Source organism: Nilaparvata lugens, chromosome 3 (assembly GCF_014356525.2).
Source record: "Nilaparvata lugens isolate BPH chromosome 3, ASM1435652v1, whole genome shotgun sequence".
NCBI classification, from domain to species: Eukaryota; Metazoa; Arthropoda; class Insecta; order Hemiptera; family Delphacidae; genus Nilaparvata; species Nilaparvata lugens.
The window spans coordinates 20,937,811-20,961,447 of record NC_052506.1 but is presented as its reverse complement, the minus strand read 5'-3'; the positions used below and the strand labels follow the sequence as shown (position 1 = coordinate 20,961,447).

Sequence of the window (23,637 nt, the reverse complement as noted above, 5' to 3'; positions counted from 1 at the left end):
ATAAAGATTCGATTGCACTAGGTCTCATCCATGAGAAAATTCGCTGGAGGACATTAAAAGGATATTTATTATTCATAAAAAAACATCTGATAATAACTATTTTGTCGTCTGTTGGTGATGGAAGTGAGTGAGCGAGTTCATGTGTGTGTGGGACTGTGTCAAAATTATGACTCAGCTGTTGAACTTTTGTAATCATTTAATCAGGTACTTGGAGCCGGTTGCAAAAATGCCGGGTTATTTTCAATCCTGATTAATCCCGCCAGTAGATCCACTTTTTGAAATGGTCTTCTCTGATTTGGTTCACGTGAAGTTAATCAGGATTAAAATTCAACCGGCTTTTGTGCAACTGGGCCTTTGTGAGGGGAATTTTTGCATTCCTCTGGGAATTAATCTCAATTTACTGTTATTAGATGGAACATTTCTGTACGAATGTTATTATAATTTATTCTTCCATAATACATTTTTTAAGCCTTTGTACTCCAGAGCGAAGCTCGGTCCCCGATATTTTCTTTATATATGAAAAATTCTAGGTCCTGTAGCACCTGTTTTCAGCCTGATTATAAAAATGAAAATTATTATTTCCGTATATTGCCTATGTTTTCTATATGTGTTTTTCATTTTCATCTATTTATATAGGCTAAAATGAATGTCTGTATGTTTTTGTTTCTTTGTTCCCTATAGACTAAAAAGCTACTTGACAGAACGGCATGAAACTTTGGGAATATGTTGTGTGAATATTGGGGATGGTTTCTGACCAGAAATTTTAATTGGGGGGGGGGGGCTAATAATAATTATTTTTTAATCAATTTTACAGACCTATGTTTTCGTATAAAATGGAAGATGGAAAGAATATGGAACTCTGTGTAATTCATCGTACATCGCATATTTCCTGGACCATCTATTGACAATCAACAACTATAAACGCATTAAATTTATCTTCGAAACACTGATTCAACCTATCTCTTTGTTTTAATTCAAAACTTCACTGATAGATATTATCATGGAATTTTTTCTTATTTCCAAAGTTCTACAACCTGCTGCCCTTGGAGATAAGGCAGTGCAAGATACGATCGAGGCTTTTGAGAGATGTCAAGAGATTTGTAATGGAATCTGAGAATATAGATACCTTTTTCAGAATTTTCATGTAGACTTGTTATCATAATATTGTATAATATACTTCGAAGCTAAAATTGATAAATCATCGATACTGTTATGTAATATGTGTCACTTAATATGCGGCTGTAGGCCTCAGTAACTACATTTTAGCACTAGTTTTGTAATCAATTCCATATCACCATCTCAAACAGGTTTAGTACCTCGAGATGCAAACACTCAATTGGTATTGCATTTTATTTTCTAATAGTATTTTCCCATGTTGTAGAATTTGTATTGCTTTTATTATGTATTTCTAATGTTGTAATTTTATATTTCTGCCAATAAAACATTTTAATTTTCATTTTCATATTACTACCAATTGATTGAGAAGAATATGTTTTCGGAATAATAAATGCTGGATGACTAAGCATATAGGAAAAGTCCGTATTGAGATGTAAATGAAAATATTGACTCAGATAAATTTCATTATTCACCAAATAAAGTCAAGTATGACATGAGATACATTAACTTTTTGGCGGTATGACGTTCGCCGGGCCAGCTAGTATTACATAAATAGGAATATTACATAAATAGGAATAATTCTTATTATAAATATAATTATTGTGGGGTGGATTTTGCTAGCGCACAAATTCTATGTTGCACATTGCTCAAGTAAAGACAACACCTACCGTATGGTTAACGGCGTGAATCCCATCACGTCTTAAATACAATAGAAATGTATCATACAATAATCATACTACACCTTATGATCATCTGAAAGGATCAAGGGATTATGATCAAAGGATCATGACCACCGAGAACATCCATTAGTATCTCTCTGCCAATAAAATCCATATGAATAAATAAATAAAAAACCTTATGACCGTGTCCAAAGTCAAATATATCATCAGAAATAGCAATAAGTATGCTGGGAGGAAATCAATTTCTATATTTGTTTGTAACTTTATATTACAGTACAGTTACAACACTCATTATGACAGGAGCTGTTTATAATAATTGATCAGTACGGTATTAATTGAATGAATTCAATAGAATATTTTGAAAAAAAAAACAAATTTTTGGCTATGGAGGAAATTACTGAGAATTCAAGTTTTGCCATAGTTTTAATTTATAAGATTTGAAGATTTAATGCATTATTATACATACATACAATATTATTTATAGAGGTCAATGCATGAGAAAAAATAAGAGATACCTGAAATCTTTAATATTATTTATTTTTCTCTTCTATATTGTTAATTTATCAAATACAATAATTCAATAACCAAGCATAAAACATTATCATCAGTAAAATTGACTCAATACGGTGTTAAATAATATCAATATGAATAATTCATCTATTATATTCTAATTTCCATTATTATCAATATTTTATAACTATTATTGCTTGTAAATGGGCAATCCTTTAATAAATATTTATAAATCACAACCAAAATACTGTTGCTCGTTTTTATCGACTAGGAGAATGAATAGAATAATTTTGTATAATTGTCTATTAAAATGCTGTAATATTCAATGATAAACTATTAAAATATCAGTACATTTCAAGTTTGAATGAGAATGGACGGTACTGTGAAACAGTCTGATGACTAGAAACAAATTTATTGTTTAAAATCTCGTTCTTATTTTGAGAGATTGGAATGAAAACAACTCAAGCACAACATTGATGATAGAACGAAGCTATTGATACACTCAAGGACGAAAGATCGTTTCAAATAATTATTATCGATTTAACAAGTGAAATTACCGTCATACTTGTTCAGCATAGCCAACCAACATTTGTTAAACATTAAATTATTTGAAAAAACAAAAATACATCCATGACCCGTTCCCTTTTTTCCATAGATAATTTTAATAATTGTATCGATAAATGAATGAATAAGATTGATGATAGGCTGCTGTTGATTAAACTTGATTATGGATTCCATTGGTATATTAAATAAGTTTTAAACAAAGCAGTTTCAAGCTCCTACCAATGTGAATAGTAACTTGGCATTAATTTGAGTGTTTAATGAGTTTATTAAAATTAAAATTAGATATCTAAACGAAGAATATCTGCTATTCCTCATCCATCATACACTACAAGATAGATCTCAAACATATTATTCTAAACCTAGAAACATTCCAGGTCTATTTAAATGAAACGTAGGGTTTTATTCCCTTTATCAAATGAGAAAAAATGTACATAAAATTCGAATTACAAGAGCCAATAACTTACTTCTACTTTGAGTTTTATTATATTATTGCTTTTTAGGATTGTAATTTTGTACAAATTTTATGAAATCAGATTTTGAAATAATATGTGAAATGATAAATTCTATTAATCTGCTGATTCGTAGCATTTACTTGGAATGATGGATGGAGGCATTCATCTTAATATCAAAATAATGAATTCTAGAAATATTATCTCTCATGTATACGATGAGCCATTAACATAAATTTGTATATTTGAATAGATAATGTAACTTATATTGAGTAATGTAATGCTCAAGTATTGATTAAAAATTTATCCAGACCACAACTCCAAAGAGTTTGTGAAATTCAAATGAGAAAAAATGTTTTCTGTTTTAATGAATGCAAATGTTGTGAGTTAAATGCCACAGTCTAGGACATCAATATAATAACTACCATATGACTCTTCTATCCTCTTTGAAACAATCATTCATAATCGTTCTCTGTAAAAACTAGCATAATGATTGAAAAATATTATGAATTGTTCATCTCCTTCATGAATATTGACAACAGTACGTAATAATAATGAGAATTACATTAATTTCTTAAAAATCCTAACATTCTTACTTAGTAGGCCTACTGTAGTTCATAAAGTAGTGAAGAATTTTCAAGATTCTTGGAACTTGCATTGCAAAAATATGTGATCTCTACTACATAAACCGAATGTACAATGCAAATCAGAAAATCGTATTACGCCAGGTAATACTAGAATGAAATCCCAATTAGTATATGAAATAATCTTAGGTAAATATTGTGATGGATGACAGTGTGACAAAAACAACTCAAACCAGACAATTTAAGAATGGAATGCCATAATAACCCTTTATCACACAATCATTGTTGAAGTTTTAATTATTTGAAATTTCTCATTTGTTACTCATGTCAATGGTGGGTCAGAAGACGGGGGTGGTGAAGTGGGGGGTTGCCCTGGAGGCATCATGGCAGCCTGCAGATCGAATCCTGGTGGAATCGACATCGTTCCTTGAGCCTGAAATAAATAAGCACAATTAAGAAACTATGTCAAAGTATAGTAAAGTATTTTATCGTATTTGAATAAGATCCTAATATTTCATACTAATACTGTATTCAAGTGATATGGTGATGGATGTGAATAAACAGCGGCTTATAAACATTTTCTAAGATACGGTACTGATATTTAAATATTAGAAAATATACTTTTCTATCAACAATAAAAATAGAATATGGTATATCTAAATGAATACATTGAATTTAGTGGATACAATTAATCTCCTACCATTTTTTAAATGTCAAGTCCAAAAAAATTAAACTATGAGGCGCTTATATCTCGAAAAGTAATAATGGGAAAAAATGTTTTACTGAGGAAACTTTTTCATTTTGATAGCTTGAATATTAAAATCAAAAAGCTTTGAAAAGTATCACCAGTAGAAAGTTTATTTTTAGCCTTAATATACATAAAATTCTTTCTGAAGTCCATAATCAATTTGTGTATTAAATTCAAACCGGTTCAGTAAATGTCAATGAGTTCTGTAATTTTTAGATGTACGGTAATTTTTTACAATATTATTCACTTATTGGCAGTAAATTGCAATGCGCGAAGATTCTACAAGCACATTTACATAAAACTACTGTAATTTCTAATTTTGAATCAAGTCTCAAGGTTGTCAATTCATATACTGATATACACTGATAAGTCAATTCCCAATTCAGAGACCAAACAACAGATTTAGAATTTCAGACCGGACATTGTATAAATTCCTGTTATGACTACTATTTGTGAATACAGTGAAATATTAAACATTTTTAGGAGTTGAAAATTTACTTTAAGCTAAATCTTATTGCAAACCAAGATGAATGAATTATTTCTACTTCAGATAAACAATGGACCTGAGCCATTTCACCACAGAAAAGCACAATAATTTTATTATTAAGTGCAAGAATTGGAAATTCATAATATCATCCCTCTATTCTTCTTGATGAGTATAGAAAATGGTTTTTAAAACTTATATAGTGAGTGTAAAATTCTTATAAAAATGGTTTCTCTTCATTTATTTTATACATACATTGGTTCATCACTGATTACTTCCAATGCGAACCTTTATGGCATATCTAATAGCATAATATTACAATAGAAAAGAGAACAAAAGAAATATTCTAAAATTTATTAAAAATCCACAACGATTCAGTATAACTAATGGGATTAGAAGAGAAGATATTTGGGTCAAGTCCTGGAAATTTAATGAAGGGTTATACTATGGAAGAAAATATATAAAAAGAGGAAGAGAAAATTTAGAAAGAGAATTTGAGTTGTAGAGCTCAAAAATAATAATACAACAAATGGAGCATTTGAGAAATTGTACAACAAGCGCAACTCTGCAGAAAAAAATGAAAAGAGGTAGTTATTTATTATTTAAATAAATTGAAGAATACAAATCAAGTACATTTTGTAAATGTATCAATCAGGTGCATTGCGAAATCCAATAAATATTTTCAGAGAATCTGTATAATTTTTAATTTATCATGATTATGTGTTCCGTTGATCTAGTTGTTGCGTTGATCTATGTAATTCTAGTCCTTTTCCTAGTCATTTTAATAAAAAAAAATTGTAAATAATATGATATGGATTTTAATAATAATTACAAAAAATAGGGTATGAACTTATTGTCAAATAATAAGCTCAATAAGATAAATGTATAGGCCTAACAGTTTGACAGCAAGATAACAAATGAAAATAACAACTTTTTTGTGATAACTGCAGAGATTTGAGTGAGAAACCACTCTCGAGCTAACCAATGATAGAATAGAATAATGGTGACAGCCAATTGGAATTGAGTAAGATAGATTACAAACTAAATAGTAAGAGAGGCCATATTGTCGTCATTCCTGCAGCCAATGAGACTTGAGTAAGGAAGTATTTGACCAATCACAATTTATCAAATCAGAGAATAGAAATTCCGATGTTAAAACGATGGTGAATTGCAGTTGAGGGAAGGAGAATTGAACCACTCACAGGGAAACCAATGAGAGAAAAGTTATTTATTTATCAATGCGAAAGTCAATGGGAGCAGAGTGGATGGATGTCGCAAAAATAGAGTATCTATTTCATCATCATGTTCACTGATGATAGGAGTTACTAACAGATAATTTAAAAGCTCAGCAAATAGGATTTGAATAACAGTGAGATAGAACAGGTTTGTTTTTTCCAGATTCATTTCTACAATCTTGCAGATTTGACACCTAGTGAGATCGGACTCCCTATGAAATGAACCAATCATATTCTACCCAATGAGAGAGAAACAATTGTATCATCATATAGACAGCCAAGTAGATTTGTATTAGTCCAGGCGTTGGCTTACATTGAGCATACATGAGAGAGGCAGAGAATTTGAATTCGGATTATTGTTAGGGGGTCTTTAGTGTATATGAAACTCGATGTCGTCACGTCCCAGGGTGGTCGACAGCTTGGCGGGGAGGGGGGTAAGTTGTAAAAAACGCGCGCTTATAAAATCGCCTGTCCTGCAGTTACCATTCATAGTACAGGTTTTAATTTTTTCTCAATATTATGTACACATAACTGGCTTCCAATCTGGTCCTCTATACTTTTGCGATAAACTGCATAGTTTTTCCGTAAAAAAATAAAATATCTCGAAAAATGTATTTTTTTATTATAGACTTTTTGTTATTTCTCGAATATTGAAGTCATTAGCCGACTTAGAGGAAAAGGCTCCCAATAAACGTTGTAGGCCGTTTCTTCCTGAATCCAATGATATATATAGTTTTGGGGTTACGATCATTGATGCGGCGGTGGGAGGGGGATAAGTAGCACTGTTACGCTGCGGCGCGGTCCTCCCCCATGATTAATGCGCGTAATGGCCTGTCTATCGCATCGCTCCTACTAGTCTGTGCATTCAAATTATGTATTTCAGGAACGCTATCTTATGTATTTTCGGTCGCTGAACACGATTTTTCAACTCTCAAGTCTCAATAATTGATCATTTTCATCATAATATAATAATTATGGTCAAAATTACAAACTTCATCTCATTCTGCAAGGAAACTAAGAAATGACTGTTTGAAATAAACGAAACTTGGGTTTCAAGAAATATATTAGGATAGGATAATGATAATATTTATATGTGTTTATGTTCTATTGTTTGTATCTCAAATTAATTTATTGTGATGCACTGCAGGCTAAATTATATTATTAAAATTGCACACTGGCCACGCTTACTTGATATAGTGGTCAGTTAATATCCAAGAAATATTAGTGGAATTTCTTAGTTCTTCATGGTGGAAATGGAATTCATCATTCATTCATTATCATAATGATTATGTTTAGTATGAAAATGTTAATCTTTCGTGAATCTTCAGTTTGTCGTGAACTTTTGAGAAATTATATCCAATATAATAATAGATATGTGTCAAATCAAAATGAAATGAAAATTTAAATATTCATTCATATTATTTCTAACAGTATTATTATAATGATCTTTCACTAACTTTTGATTGATTCATCCATTATGGTATTCCCGTTCAGACTGTTTTGAAATGGTAACAAGTTATTCAGTATCAAAATTTGGGATTCGAATAGTTTGCCATGCCTGTTATTCTTTCCCAAACATATTTATATGATTTGTAATTTCATCCACAAATGAATGAATGAATGTATATATTCCTGCACGTAGCTAACGTATGGATTATTCCTTTATAGATTCTTGCATGTCACATTAATAAATCTCTGCCACAGATTTAGAAATCAAGTCTCGATGGTTTGGAGAGCATATTATTGGAGTGATTCTTTTACTCTGCTGCTTCTAATATGTTCACTACCTTTGTTTGATTTTAGACCATAGACATGAAAAGCTATGTCCACCTGTATCACTCCATCTTTATTGAGAATTTTCATAACTCTTCTCATCACAAAGTTTCCATAATCTTGCAGCGTATTGAAGTTTTGAAAAGTGAAGTAGGAGTTGAATTCAGGAGAGCCATGTCATCATTATGCGAATTTGTCAACGATATTTAGGGATTTAGTCAAATCCACAACTAGTTTCACTTACAATTTCATGGGCCAAGTGAGATTACGAGTTTTTTTTTCAAATATCCATCAGATGTTGACAGAGATTGCGGTTATTATAGAAATGCATGCTGTACTAAAACTTCAATGCTGAATTATCTTTAATAGCCTAGTAAAAATACAGAGATCAGATCTGTTTGTTCTAGAATCAACTAAGACTAGGATTTTTGTTTGATTGCATCGTGGAGAATGAAAGAACTCTGTTTCTTTTTATAGGTGAGAATACACTTTAACAATTTGCCACAACTATGTTCAGATAAAAATCGTTGGAGACTGAATAACTATTTCTTTCTATATGTTCAAAAGAGAATCACACACTTCTTCACTTGCTTCCAGACCATTGATAACATTATGCAGATTCTGTTGTCCATCAGAGTCTTGAAGAAAAATGTAATGTTCTCTGGAGAAGATTATCCTTCTGGAAATCATTCTCATCTCTCATTATTCTTGTTTTACTTCATTAGATGACTTTCTTCACAGTCTCCAGTGATATCCATAATGATGCCAACATACTTGAACGGAATATCTTTGATGGAAGATTTATTTATGTAGTAGCAGCCATTTTAGGAAAGCCTTTGAAGAACTAGCTATTCCAATCACTCAGTTTTGGATGATCGAATGAGGGTTTGCTCTAAAGCATGATCGGTTGTCACATTTATTAAATTTTCAAGGTTTCATTTGACAGAGAGTCAATGTATTGACTGTATAGAGTTTTCCTTATTGGAAATTATTTTTCACTTCTATGGGTATTTTTTTATATTTTCTAGATATGACACAGACTTTATAACATAGTTTGTGTGATTGAATGAAAAAATTATGGGATCTTTTCTCGAACAGTTTCTATGTGCAATACCAGAGTCCTTCCTTATGAGCATGAATACAATTTAAGATAATTTAACCATGTTAAAATAATCAGTCATGAATTTTAAAGTAGTTATTAATTTGGAATTGTGATTCTAAAAAAACTCCACAAATAGCTCCTGACTTTTCTTTCAAATATACTTTGACAATCTCTCATATTTGAACCGTTCATGAGTCCTTGTAGTTGTTTCATTGAATTGATTGCTTGCTCTCAAACCTTAATTATACTGATCTCCCCTCAATAGATTTTCAACAGTATTCTCCAAATATTTCAAATTCAACAAAGATATCTCCCATTCCACTTTCGTTCAAGTACCACCCCAAGACAATCAGTCGAACTCAGCCAGATGAAAAGTATCTATTCATAGATATAAGTTACAGAAATCAGTTGATGCGTTTACACAAAAGTTATTAACAAAATGTTAACTTAATCTTTATAGATTCTATTAGATTGAACGGAACTTGGCAAACACATATGTCCATCATTAGTATGATAAGTTATGTTCAATCTCATAGAATCTATAAAGATTAAGTTATATTAACATCTCGTTAATAACTTTGGTGTAAACGCAGCATTAGAGTTGTATTTCCTTTGTAATAAAATATTTAGTTATATCACATGGGAGTAATTGGCATTATTTGTGCTTCAACTGTAAATTTATATTACGAAAATATTTTACTCCTGTTACACGGTGCTCTATATGGGGTAGCCTATATTATTTGTTTAACTTACTCCATTACTTGACTTTCGCAATTCCAAAGTGATCATTGAACTAAATCGAATAATTATTCTCTCTTAATGGAATATCAGCTTTTCATCGACTGAGAAACACATATAGGATTCCTAACAAGATGGTTTATCATTACAATGTAATCATAAATAATGATGAGATGAAGTTTGTAATTTTGACCATAATTTGTATATTATGATGAAAATGATCAATTATTGAGACTTGAGAGTTGAAAAATCGTGTTCAGCGACCGAAAATACATAGATAGCGTTCCTGAAATACATAATTTGAATGCACAGACTAGTAGGAGCGATGCGATAGACAGGCCATTACGCGCATTAATCATGGGGGAGGACCGCGCCGCAGCGTAACAGTGCTACTTATTACCCTCCCACCGCCGCATCTATGATCGTAACCCCTAAAATATATATATCATTGGATTCAGGAAGAAACGGCCTACAACGTTTATTGGGAGCCTTTTCCTCTAAGTCGGCTAATGACTTCAATATTCGAGAAATAACAAAAAGTCTATAATAAAAAAATACATTTTTCGAGATATTTTATTTTTTTACGGAAAAACTATGCAGTTTATCGCAAAAGTGTAGAGGACTAGATTGGAAGCCAGTTATGTGTACATAGTATTGAGAAAAAATTAAAAGCTGTACTATGAATGGTAACTGCAAGACAGGCGATTTTATAAGCGCGCGTTTTTTACAACTTACCCCCCTCCCCCCCAAGCTGTCGACCACCCTGGGACGTGACGACATCGAGTTTCATATACACTAAAGACCCCCTAACAATAATCCGAAGTCAAATTCTCTGCCTCTCTCATGTATGCTCAATGTAAGCCAGCGCCTGGACTATATAGAATTTAAAATAATTCTTAGTAATAATAATATCGAGTGACCTGGCTGGCTCAGGTCTGGTGTCAGAGTTTTCAGGTCGCAACTGATAAATTTCAGGGCCTCTGACATGACCTAACGACTGCTTTTTAGGCAGCCGGGACCGACGGCTTAACGTGTCCATCCGAAACACGGGAGTGGCCCGAGATAAATATCTTGCCCGGGCCGGGATTTGAACCCGGGCCTCTGAATCATAAAGCCAGCATCTGATCCACTCGACTACGGCCACTCCTATAATTCTTAGTGGAATTAAGATTAAAAAATCACAAAGTAATCACAAGAGAGCAATTTTGTCAGCATAGTCACACCGAATGGAAATTGAAAGAGAGATAAGTCATCAAGAACAATGAGGATGCATCAATTACACTTTTAATGGGGATGAGCAGTGGAAGTAGAGTGACAGATGATCCACTCACAAGCTAGCCAATAAGAGAGCAGCAATTTCTTCGACTCAGTAATAGCAAAAGAGAGATTGATAAGAAATAACTCAATTGATACAAAACTGAACCAATGAACAAGTACCGTAACAATTTGATCATGACAAAGCCAATGGGTGTTGATGGAGTAACAGAAGATGAGATACAACAAAAATCAAATTCGATGGTCATGAAAACAGCCAATAAGGCTGTTATAAGGTGAGAGAGAACTTGACCAATCCCTATCTGGCAAATAGGAGTACCGTTCCGTTATTCAGTTGTATTATAATGACAACCAATGAAAGTTAAGTGGGAAAATATTCAGTCATTCTCAAAATTATCTATTATTCTAAAAATCAATATCGATTTCTTATGATGTGAGATGGGATTATGGGTGAGGTGCGATTTCCTCATGAGGACTACATATTATGTAATGGGAGTGTTATAAAATGAAATTAATGAAAAAAATGAATTTTAATTACCAAATAAAATGAAAAGTTACAGCGTTTGATGAAAAATAAAAATGATGAAATATCTTCAAAAAAATAAAAATAATTTCTCTGTACAAGCAATGTTTCGGTCACAATAGTCGTCCTACCGAGAGTACTCATCGCAAAGTAGGGAACAAATTTGTGAAAAATAGTTTGGGAAATGTTCGAAAAGCACCAGCACAGCAATGGATCGCAAGGTCAGCCAAGATTATTGTTACTGTACATTGAATGCGCATGAGAATCAGAGGCAGTCATCATACACAAGATCTCAGCTGCTTGACGAATACAGCTAATGATTATCGATTTTCTATAGCTTTAACTTGATGTTATGGATCTGGACTTTATTCGATTTAAGCAAGACGTTTCAAAAAGCCAAATATCTTACAAGGCAATTGATATTCTGGTTGTGAGATATCCATCCAGGTTATATGTCGCAGTGGTAATTTTGACTGGCCACAGAGATCGTGTGTTTTGACTCCGCTAAAGGGCTATACTAAGCCACAGATTTCTGCCAATAAGACGTAGACCATCAATGCTCGAAAAGTCTACAGTACTCATATCAACTCAGCAATGAGATTTAGTCCAATTTGTACACCAGAATAATGAGAAAAATTAATTTTTTCGGATCCCCCACCACACGACCATCGGGATGTCCATTTGAACATTATCATATTTCATGGATCATGATATTGACCATTTAAACAAAACTATAAATCTCACATGGAGATTGTTCCATTCAATTTCAAAGATGAGGAATGCTCAATGAAAACCCCATTTTAGTAAGGTACTGCAACAGAAAATCTGTTCGGAAAAATCTTCAGAATACCTTTCTATTTCCAATTCTGTGTTTCTCAATTTTATTTTTATATAAATTGAAACAAATTATGTTCAAGTGAATTTCATTCTATGGAAAATATGCACTTCAAGTTTTATTATAAGAATGATAATTGAATTTCAAGCTCGAATTATTCATGAGCTCCTGGAGCACCTGGTAAATGTCGATTATGCAATCCGCATTACACTACTGACACATCTAGCCTACGTTTTAGAATAAAGATAATAAGGTTCAATGATAATAAAGATAAAGGTTCAATGTTTTTGCTCTCTCCCTCGTTTTACTGTAGCTTCCTCACTCAATTCTGTACCATTATTTTCGGAAGTTTTGTTTTTAGATTCGTTCAATATTCCTGTGTGATTTCGATTTCGTAATATATATTTCTTTGTATGAAATATAGCAAGATATGTGGCAGAGAGGACCAAGATTCTCAATTCCATCCTTTATTAACGCATTTAATCAATCAATCAGTCTCTTCCATCATTCTATCCTTGTTCAACAACTGACAAGCGTGTAGCCTACTGTACCGGTAGTCCGACTATGGCTTGGTAAAAGGCTCATGAGTCAATGGAACTCTTTCCATTGTTATTGACCATTACTGTGAGCAAAAATGAAATGAAACAAACACATTAGCCTGTTATGACTGTGGTAAAGGTTTTTCCAGTTACGTCTGGTATGTAATGAATCATCACTTTCTCTACCATACATCATCAAATATCTAATCCAAATCCAATATATTCATTTTCTTCTTCTGGTGCCTATCCGTTACCGAATGTTGGCAATTATTACTTTGCTGACAGCTGTACTGAGAATTTCCAAGGTGGATACTGCAAATCATATACTCAAATTCGCCTTTAACCAATAATGCTTCTCCCACCTCTCTACAACGCATCTCCAAGAACTTCACCAATATACTGTATTACGAAAGAAAGCCGTACCCAGCTCATCAACTGAACCCTATAATACAGTTTCACTTACGGACATTCAGAAACTCATCTTTAAAAGTGCTTGACATGATCAAATCTTTGTGTCTCAAGTACACCCAAGTAACCCTTAACGTACAATTCGTAGACTGATTTTAAAAATACGCTCGGCATAAAAACAGATCCTTAGAGCAGAGACACAGGTGGCGTTTTTTTCAGACAAGTCGGCACAGCATGACAGAACAGGAAACTCTCCGAGTGGTTGTTTTTTGATAATCAACAAATTTTTATTTCCAACCCAATGTCTATTGGATATTGGTTGTCTATTTAATTGGCATTGAATAGCAAAATCAATCAGCCAATCAGAGAGCTTTCTGTCCTGTCGTGTCTCGCCGACTCGTTTCAGAAAACGCATCCAGTGTCTCTGTCCTTATGCCTGGATCATAAAAACATATAAATTTAAACTTGATTTATAATGCGGATGTATAATCTGCATTTCCTATGTATAATCCATACATGAATGTAAATTCACCTTGATTGAATTGTATAGTTGTTATAATACATTATAGTTAAGCTTACCTTGTTGAATCAAAGTTTTTCTATTGGAAGTAATAGTATCGTTATCTGTTTTGGTACTCGTCACCGGCACTCAAACTGTGGTTTTGCTGGTTTCGCCGAATTAGTATATTATTATGTTAAAAAAATTATACTTCTTATTCTAAAATATTTCTTTTTGTAATCTGTATCCATTTGTGAATATTTTCACAAATACATGAATGTAAATTCACCTTGATTGAATTGTATAGTTGTTATAATACATTATAGTTAAGCTTACCTTGTTGAATCAAAGTTTTTCTATTGGAAGTAATAGTATCGTTATCTGTTTTGGTACTCGTCACCGGCACTCAAACTGTGGTTTTGCTGGTTTCGCCGAATTAGTATATTATTATGTTAAAAAAATTATACTTCTTATTCTAAAATATTTCTTTTTGTAATCTGTATCCATTTGTGAATATTTTTTGTAAGGCAATAAAATTTGATTTGATTTTGAAATTATAAGTATTCGTCCGATCTTGGAAAGCTTTCGGAAGTTTTCATTGATTGCTGTACCTGAACTCTGAAGCAGAAGTTCGATAAAAACAATAATCCTCACCTGAATGTAAGTGATAAGTCTGCGCAGTTCATCGAGTGCATTGGCCTGCATGAGGATGTAGTTCTTGGCCAGCAGCAGGGTGGCAATCTTGGAGAGCTTCCGCACTGACGGTGAGTGCGCGTAGGGAATGACGCTTCGCAGCTCATCCAACGCGTCATTCAAGTCGTGCATGCGTCGGCGTTCTCTCGCGTTGATGTTCAGTCTCACCAGCTTGCCCTGACGCGATTTCGACTTGGACGCGGCCGAGCCTGACGAATTGCCCCCTACAACTGGTCCGCTCAACTGTTGTTGCTGTTGCTGCTGTTGTAGTCTGCAAACGTGAAATGTAGAATTCAACTAAAAACTCATTAATCTGTCGATTACAATGATTAATCTGTCGATTACAATGATCAGCCTCTCTTTATAAAATTGAACAAAGAAGATAACGGTGTAGCCTGCATTCCATAAAATCAATCAATTATAGATTTCCAGGATTGATTTCTCACATTGCTACAAACATCATTGTTTGTTACGTGGTTATCATGGTAACAACATTGATATGTTGAACCATCCAGTCCTATGTAATATTACTGATATCGGGGCACCGAGCTTCGCTCGTTATTATTTTTAAACTATTGATAAACAGAACACATTTCTTTAAAATGATTGTGGAAGGACTAACAACCACAGCCCAAAACTGTTTCTTCCCCGGATTTTGATTTATTAACTACCAAAATAGTATAGAAATTAGTATAAATTTTCCAGAAATTAGGTTATGTTCCATACAAATGAATTCAGGTTCAATTTTCAGTCAAAACATTTTAAAACAAAAAATTCTAATTCAGATTATTTACAAACCAAATTGTATAACAAAATAATCACCTAAAATTGTCAAATAAAGATTAACTTTGAAAATAATTATGATATACTCTAGTTTAGAATGATTATCATGTCATGTCAACAAATCAGATTATTTTGATCAAGCCGATTAAAATTTCTAGATAATATTTCTCGCTGATTTATTACACAGCTGGAAACAATTCTGTTTCTCTCCCACACACACACACACACACACACACACACACACACCACACACACACACACACACACACATCTTCTGTTTCGACAGACGACGAAATTATCGTCTGTTTTTCCAAGGATGAATAATTGTTATCCTGTACATATCCTTCAGCGAGTTTTCCCAGGGATGAGACCTAGTGCAATCGAACTTTTATATCATAAACCTACTATATGTTCCAAATTTCGTGAAAATCGTTAGAGCCGTTTTCGAGATCCGTCGGACATAAATAACCAGATATAAATGAATATAAATAACCAATTATAAAAATATAAACAGATATACAGAAATTGCTCGCTTAATATAATAGGATAAGAGGCTCTATAAATTCACTAGCTAGAGATTTTTGATGAACTAATTTTCAGTATATTTGTGGAACCTGGCAGAATTTCTTGTAATCTCTTAATCATGTTATTTCTAATTAACTTCAAGCTGCCATACTAAGCAACATTGCTTCCAGATATTGCATCATTCTGTTGTAGATCACAAAGAGTTACTGGGGACTGATATTCGGGATAAAATGCTGCTTTATCATAATAAATGAGATGTTTTAAAATAGTAGCTGCTTCCAATTCAATCTTGTATCAACAATTATAAATTGTATCCTACTTACTTATTCTGGCGCTACAGCCCGATGTGGGCTTTGGCCTCCTCCACAATCATCCTCCAACTATCTCTGTCTTCCGCCTTCCTTCTCCAGCCCCTGACACCCAATGCTCTCAGGTCCCTCTGTACATCCTGCTTCCATCGCACTCTTGGCCTTCCTCTTCTTCTGACTGCATCTAAATTTTCATTTAACATGACTTTTTGCATCCTATTCTCAGTCATTCTTGCCACGTGTCCCAGCCAGCTTATCCTTCTAGCCTTGATGAAACGAAGAATATTCTTGCCTTGCAGAATTGTTTCTATTTCTCGGTTCTTCCTCAGTCTCCACGCACCATTCTCATACACTGGGCCATATATCCTCCTCACTACCTTCCTCTGAAAGACCATCAGAGCTTTGTTTTCTTCTTGCAGAATTGTCCATGCTTCGCTGCCGTATGTGACAATTGGTCTTATCAGAGTACTGTATATTCTCATTTTTGTGCTCCTGGTGAGGAGTTTTGAAATTGTATCCACATGAATAAAATTATTGTATGAGATGAGTAGTAGTCTCAAAAACTTCTTCACAGCTCATGGATTGTTTATAATCTTCAATAATATGTTCTGGCATGTCCAATAAACCATATTTGAGCTTTGCACACACCAATGTAATTTGAATGACGGAAGCGGAAGAATTTTCAACCTTGGTTGTATAGAATAGAATAGAATATTCTTCGCCAAAAAACAATATAAAAGACCGTGGTGAATGGTTGAAATTATCACCGTCTCCGTCCTGCAAATCGCAGTGGTGTTCACTAAGCTATATTACGGCTTCATATAATTCTCTCATATAATAAGAATATTGTATTTTATATTCGACAAAGAACCATTGAGTACACAAGCAAGGATAGCTTTCCTTCATTCATCATCTCATTCAATTCAACCTGCCAGTTTCATCCTATCTTGTCCAAGCTCCAAAGCAGATTCTTATCAACTATCTGATTTCTTCAACTTCTCCACCCTGTCTTGTAAAGACTTGATAATTAAATTAATCTACCTGCTACTTGTCTTCATCCTGTCCTTTTCATGAAAGATTGATTTTTTTTAATCAGACCCAATCATTTCATCTGATTCTACCTTTCTGAATATGAAAATTTCTCTCATAAAGATTTTTCTAGTGAGTTCTAACATAGAGAAAGGATAAGCGTAAGTCTTCTATATTGTTTGTCTCTGGTTCTAATTGACATAGTAATAAGCAGTCTACTCGAGGATTGCCTCTCTTAATTATTTATATTTATGCATACCGATATCTACGTGAGCTAATTGGTGTGTCACTTAGTATCTTAGACGAGCTGAGAAGAAAGAGCTGTAGTACGACGAGATCTGATCATTCTGTCAAAAGTTATGTGTTTATAGTTTTAATCCTTGATGTATCCTTGATATGCATCACCCCTCACTAGGAAATACTAAAATTTAATGTATCTAATGGGTGATTCTCATCTCTCACCTGCTACTGCTATTTTGTTTTCTTCCGAATAGATTTATTATTTCATTCAATTTTACCAAGTATTCCAATTCTTCCTTGTTCAGAGTAGATTAGTGCTTCACTTGATGATTCTAATTGATTTTATACTTCCAATTCGTCTCCGGAAGATTAGTTTCATAAGTTCATCATAGTCCAGTCAAATGATCGTTTTCCAGGAAACTGCCCCGGAAGAATTTTTCTTGTAGGTTCTATATGTATTTTAGGGCGCTGAATTCGAATCTGAAATTTGCTGACAAGCCAGAGGGGTGTTGCAAATTTCTTGATTTTTTGAAACAAACGTATCTTACTATTTCATGATTGAATTTTTACAAAAAATCATTCACCTCACATGAAAGAAGAGATTCTGTTCTAGAAATCAAGACTAAGTACAATTTTTTATCATTTCGGGTTACCGAGATACACAGTTTTGAATATTGAAATTGGCCATTTTTTTGTGTATGTAAATATGGACTAAAATACACTCAAGGAGGAATTTTCTTTTTTTTATCAAATTTCAGTTAGGCCTATGATACATGATTTTGAGCCTCTTAGACGAGCTGAGAAGAAAGAGCTGTAGTACGACGAGATCTGATCATTCTGTCAAAAGCTATGTGTTTATAGTTTTAATCCTTGATGTATCCTTATATGCATGACCCCGCACTAGGAAATACTAAAATTTAATGTATCTAACGGGTGATTCTCATAGAGCATAACCCTCGTAAGATGATTTCAGTCAAAATATGTATATTTTTCAGGAAGGCCTTGAAAAGGTATTATAATCAAAAATTTGTATTTTGGCTGTAGAACATGATTTTCTATTTTTGGGTGTATTCCCTCTCCCCCCACTACTGAATTCAAAAATTCCCAAGAAATACTGTTCAGAACTAATTGTTCATTTACGTTATGTGTGGTTTTTATAATTACTAGAAAAATATACAAGTTGTATAGGGTGAAAGTGGTGGGTTTTCATAATTTGAAAACCCCTTAAAAAATACCCCTTTTTTGAAAATTCGTAGCTTCAGAACCAAAAATGGTAGAGTCCTGCGCGACCACCAAATTTATTGGAAATTGTATTAACTTTAATTTTGTAAAAAATAATTTTTCTCCAAAAACTTGAAGTTTTCGAGATTAAATGGAAAAATTAAAAAGTCCTAAATTTAGGGGGCTTTGAGGCTGAAACCACCCTCTGGCTTGTCAGCAAATTTCAGATTCAAATTTAGCGCCTAAAATACATATAGAACCGTCGAGAAAGACTCTTACGGGGCTGTTTCCTAAAAAACGACCATTTGACTGGACTATCAGATTATTCTGTCTCGTTCCACTTGCTTCTTTTATTTTCTCATCCTGTATTCACATATATCCTGCATTCATATTATCCTGTATAGATTGATTGATCATAATTTCACTCGATAAATCGATTACATTTCAAACTTGGTTCCTTACATTACATTACTTCCATGGTTACTTATTTAGAATAGTCAGTCATATATTTGATCAATTTATATAATGTTATTATTTTAATCAATTAATACCATGTTATATTATAATAATATATTTGGTAGTTTAAGGATGATCTCACATGTGCTCTAGTCTTGTGTGTGGTTGATGAGACGCATGATGATGCGATTTAATTGTACATCAAATATGAAATACTTATTAATCAATCATATATTTATCCGATAATTAGCTATACGGTACCTGCTGGAGACATGGGACGGATGAGGTCCAGGATCAGGTCGGTTCTCGTCGGAGGGAGGGCCACTGGCCGTAGGCGGGTAGTAGAAACTACCCAGACCCACTGCACCCAGCGGCGTCCGTCTGCCAGGCACTTGGGCTGCTTCCGTCGAAAAGTATGTTCCGGTCGACTCCATTTCTATTTATCAGTGTTCTCTCGGATTCAAAGTTCGGTATGTAGTTCACCTGAAAACATGAAGACTTAATTTTGAGATTTTAGATGAGATGGGGTAATAAGTAGGGGGGTGAGTATGGGTATAAGTGATAAACTGTACCGTAGATGATAGCATCATATGAGTATTACAATTACATATAGTATTACAATGTTATAATATCCAAATGTGCCAATCAATTAACATAGATCTACTGTAGAATGGTAAAGTTTGTGACAATCGATTCTCTCCTGATCTCTCTGTTTTCTCTCTGATGAGAGTTCGGCAGAATATCAAATCGATTGAAAATTCGCATGAAACTGTTAAAGTTTTGTCAATAACAATCTTCATAGAAAATGAAGATTGGCAGTCTTTTTTTTTTACTTGCTGATGTTGAAAATTAACCACTTTTCTAAAGGAATAGTTAGCGACCGAGCGATAAAGCTTACTTATCAATAACTGTATATTAGATAAGAGTACCGTTCTGTACTGAATATTTTCTAGGAAAATTATTCAATAAATTATAATTATTTTGCGAATAAAGCACAAATTATTTATGAATCGCTCACTGATTTTGAGGTTACACTTTGTTTACTATCGATCAGATGTTTTTAAAACAGTTCGAACGCAGCTGACTGATTCAAAGCATTGTCAAATGTCATGCCGGTTTTCATGCAAGGTAAAATATCATTCCTAAAAATTATAAAACTATCAATAAAGGATCAAGAATTTCAAAATAAAAAAATAAAATGTATGTATTATTGTTGAAATTATTTATTATTTAAGAAATTATATTATATGTCAGGTCTTATTGTAACTAAATAGGTCATAGCATGAAATTATATTATTGATAAAATGGCAGAAATTATTTATAACAATCTCAAACCTAATAAAAATTGTACAAGAGTATTAATTCATTAACGACTTAATTCAACTGAACCACATGGTAATTAAATCTCTTTGGTAGGTCTAAGCCAATCACAGTGCATAGAAATAGCACCAAGAAGGTGATCGTTTGAAAGCAACACATGTTAATCTATTATCAGACACCAACCCTGCCTTATCAGTTACACTAGCACATGTACATTGTATGAGAGAAACTATGTCTATAAGATTAAGCAGTTTTAAGGATTACCTAAATTAAATTATTATTGTAATTAAAGGAATTGTATTCTACTACTTGCCACTGACGTCATGTTTACGTCACAAGCGTTCTACCAATGGCAAATTTTTATGCAAATTATTACATTGAGATTCTGAGAAGCAAGGTCTAGCCTAAAAAGCTTAGAGAAAAAGAGCAGCACTTCCCTTTTGAAATCCTCACCGTGCAGATCTCTTTTTATAGTTACCAAAGACCTATTTGTGAAAATTTCTTGTTCGATTTTAAATGTTCTATTTGTGAGCCGATATTTTAGGCCAATTTATTTGTTATTCGTACATTTCTGTTCTCATCAATCGATAAATTTAAAAGCTTAAAGTAAATTATCCCTTAATTAATTCGGTGAAGGAGATATTTAAATTAAAATTCCCCACGTGCTGAAACCGAAGCCTGGATTGCCGCCGATCAAACGATTTTTGATCTAAAGAAGAAAACCACGACTACCAAGGAATTTCACGTGAGTTATAAGTCATAAGGGGCCCCAATCTACGCTTCGAAAATATTTCAGTGCAGAAAAACATAAATTTTTCTTCGTTAAATTATTGGCCACGCCGACAAGCGCTTTAGCATTTAAGAGTCTAGAATTTATTCATATTAAATTTATAAGAATTTGTAGTTGATTAACTATCCTCCGCTGCCTGAACCACGACCCCGAACATTTTTTTTTTTTTTTAAATATTTTATAATTCATTTTTTCACTATTCTTTCAAAATTGTTCAATTTTATCAATAGTAAAATTCTGTTGAATCACGCATGGTATCATGCAAGCACAAGAAATTTTTTAACTATTCTGTTAATGCTAAATTATTATCAACCTGTAAATCAAATTCTGAACCTGCACTGTATGATTACATATTTTATTGTAATATATTTCAGTTTTGTTAATTCGCTTTCTGAGTTCGATTATTTCTTAAGCCTGTCAATTATTGTGTCTGATACGTTCTATATTATCAAGAACCGATCGAATACGATCATTAGAATAATTGAATTAAGCTGGATATTGGAACAGGTCTAAGTGGATGTAGCGAGTGGGGTCAGATCAAGATATTTATTCTTTGTCCTTACCTGCTCATATATCAGCTTTTATCTGTTACCTACCTCGACTTAGGAGCGAACACATCAATTGTACAGCAGTGGCAGCCATAGATCATATAAATTCCTACAATAGAGCTTAAAACCCGACAAGACTCTGTTCTCGAAGTATATTCTGAACGATATTTGGTCCAAATACCGTATTTTAATCCTTCAGAACTTATTAGAGACGCAGTCCCGTAAATTATCTACATCGGGATTTTTGCTCGACCTGTATGATTTTGTATGCTCATTCTTCACAGGTAATAATTTTAAGGTATCCGTCTTCAGTGTTTAGCGATCGCTACACTGCTTATAAAAATTTCATCACTATACAATTTGTCATTAGAAGAATCAAGGGTGAGCGAGCGTTTAGGCCTCCCGCGATTCCGACAATTGTATTGAGTCTTGTAGTGAGTCAATCAGTCTGGTGTTCACTCAGCGTCCACGCACGCAATTACAAAATTTATAGCCGCTACACCATTGACTCAGTACAAGATTCACTCTACATGTGTGAAGCCATCAAATACCGCTCCACAGTATTTATAGATTGTGTTGAGAATTTTTTTATTCCTCAGATTTTCTTTCTGGTGAAAAGTTCTGCAAGCTCGAGGGTAATTGTCTTGTCTCCCTGGGATAGTGATTTATTGATAGTGAAAATAGAGAATATAAGTAAAGGAAAATTATATCAAGTTAATCAAATCAAATTACGTGATTTAAATAGATCTTCTTTGTCTGCGATTAAGGAAAAGAAATTTGATGCTTAATTAGAGACAACTCCATTTATTCCATTCGTCCAAGAGTAGTCTCAAGTGTATATGCAATTAGTAAATATTTTCATCCCCCTATAAAACCTTAAAGGATCTAGATAAATAGCCTAGTTCAATAAGGCAATCAAGTCATAACAACAAATTCATCAAGTTCATTCTCTCACCATTTATTGACCAATTTTTTGATCAATAGTTCTTTTTAAAACTTAATCAATTGGTAAGCAACGTCCAACAAGAATGAAAAATACAAGAGACAGAGAATAATCTTTTCTAAATATTTGGATAATATTGTCAACACCTCTTTCATTATGTAATCCTTTTACTGAACAAGTCATAAAGAATAAGTATCGTACCTATTTATTGAGCTTCCATATTATCATAATATTTATGTCTGAACTACCTACTATAAAACATTAATCATGCTCATCAACAATATGCAGAGCACATCATAAACAACAATATTTTTTCAATATATTTTCAAAGAAATCAGTCACAGTTAACTGATCATTCAAAGGATTTTCCACTAACCTTCAGAGATTTGATGCTATTGGTGAAAAGAGTGAAGATGACGTTTAGGACAGCAGATTTCAGTACCAAGATACGCCGCAAGGCTGCATGTTTCAACCAGTCAGCTGTTCCCGACTTCAATATTTCACTTTGTTGAAATCCAACTAAATAACTGACATTGTTGAGTGCGTAGATTAGTTTGGGGTTCTAGAATGTTGGGAAATTGAGGTATTTGTAGTCGATAACACTTTTTTGCAGATGTAATTGAGGAAACAAACAAAGAAGCTGTGGTGCACTACCGTGTGTCCTGCGGGTGTTGTAAACAGCACACAGAAGTTAGTTCCGATTTTGTGCTGAAGATGGC

At 33.3% G+C, this 23,637-nt stretch overlaps 1 protein-coding gene across 2 annotated transcripts; it reads right to left on the bottom strand.

The window, feature by feature from the left end:
* Positions 1-2,318: 2,318 nt before the first annotated feature.
* Positions 2,319-23,635, bottom strand: LOC111057238 (class E basic helix-loop-helix protein 22). Of its 2 annotated transcripts, none has more exons than XM_022344671.2 (4): positions 23,295-23,635; positions 19,579-19,800; positions 14,717-15,026; positions 2,319-4,336 (listed from the first exon to the last, which is right to left on the bottom strand). In XM_022344671.2, the coding sequence occupies exons 2-4, from the start codon at positions 19,749-19,751 to the stop codon at positions 4,226-4,228; spliced, it is 594 nt and encodes a 197-aa protein (XP_022200363.2). In that variant the 5' UTR covers positions 19,752-19,800; positions 23,295-23,635; the 3' UTR covers positions 2,319-4,225. The 2 variants fall into 2 exon arrangements, with proteins under 2 accessions (XP_022200363.2, XP_022200364.2); XM_022344672.2 differs by having other exon boundaries at positions 23,120-23,296.
* Positions 23,636-23,637: the final 2 nt, after the last annotated feature.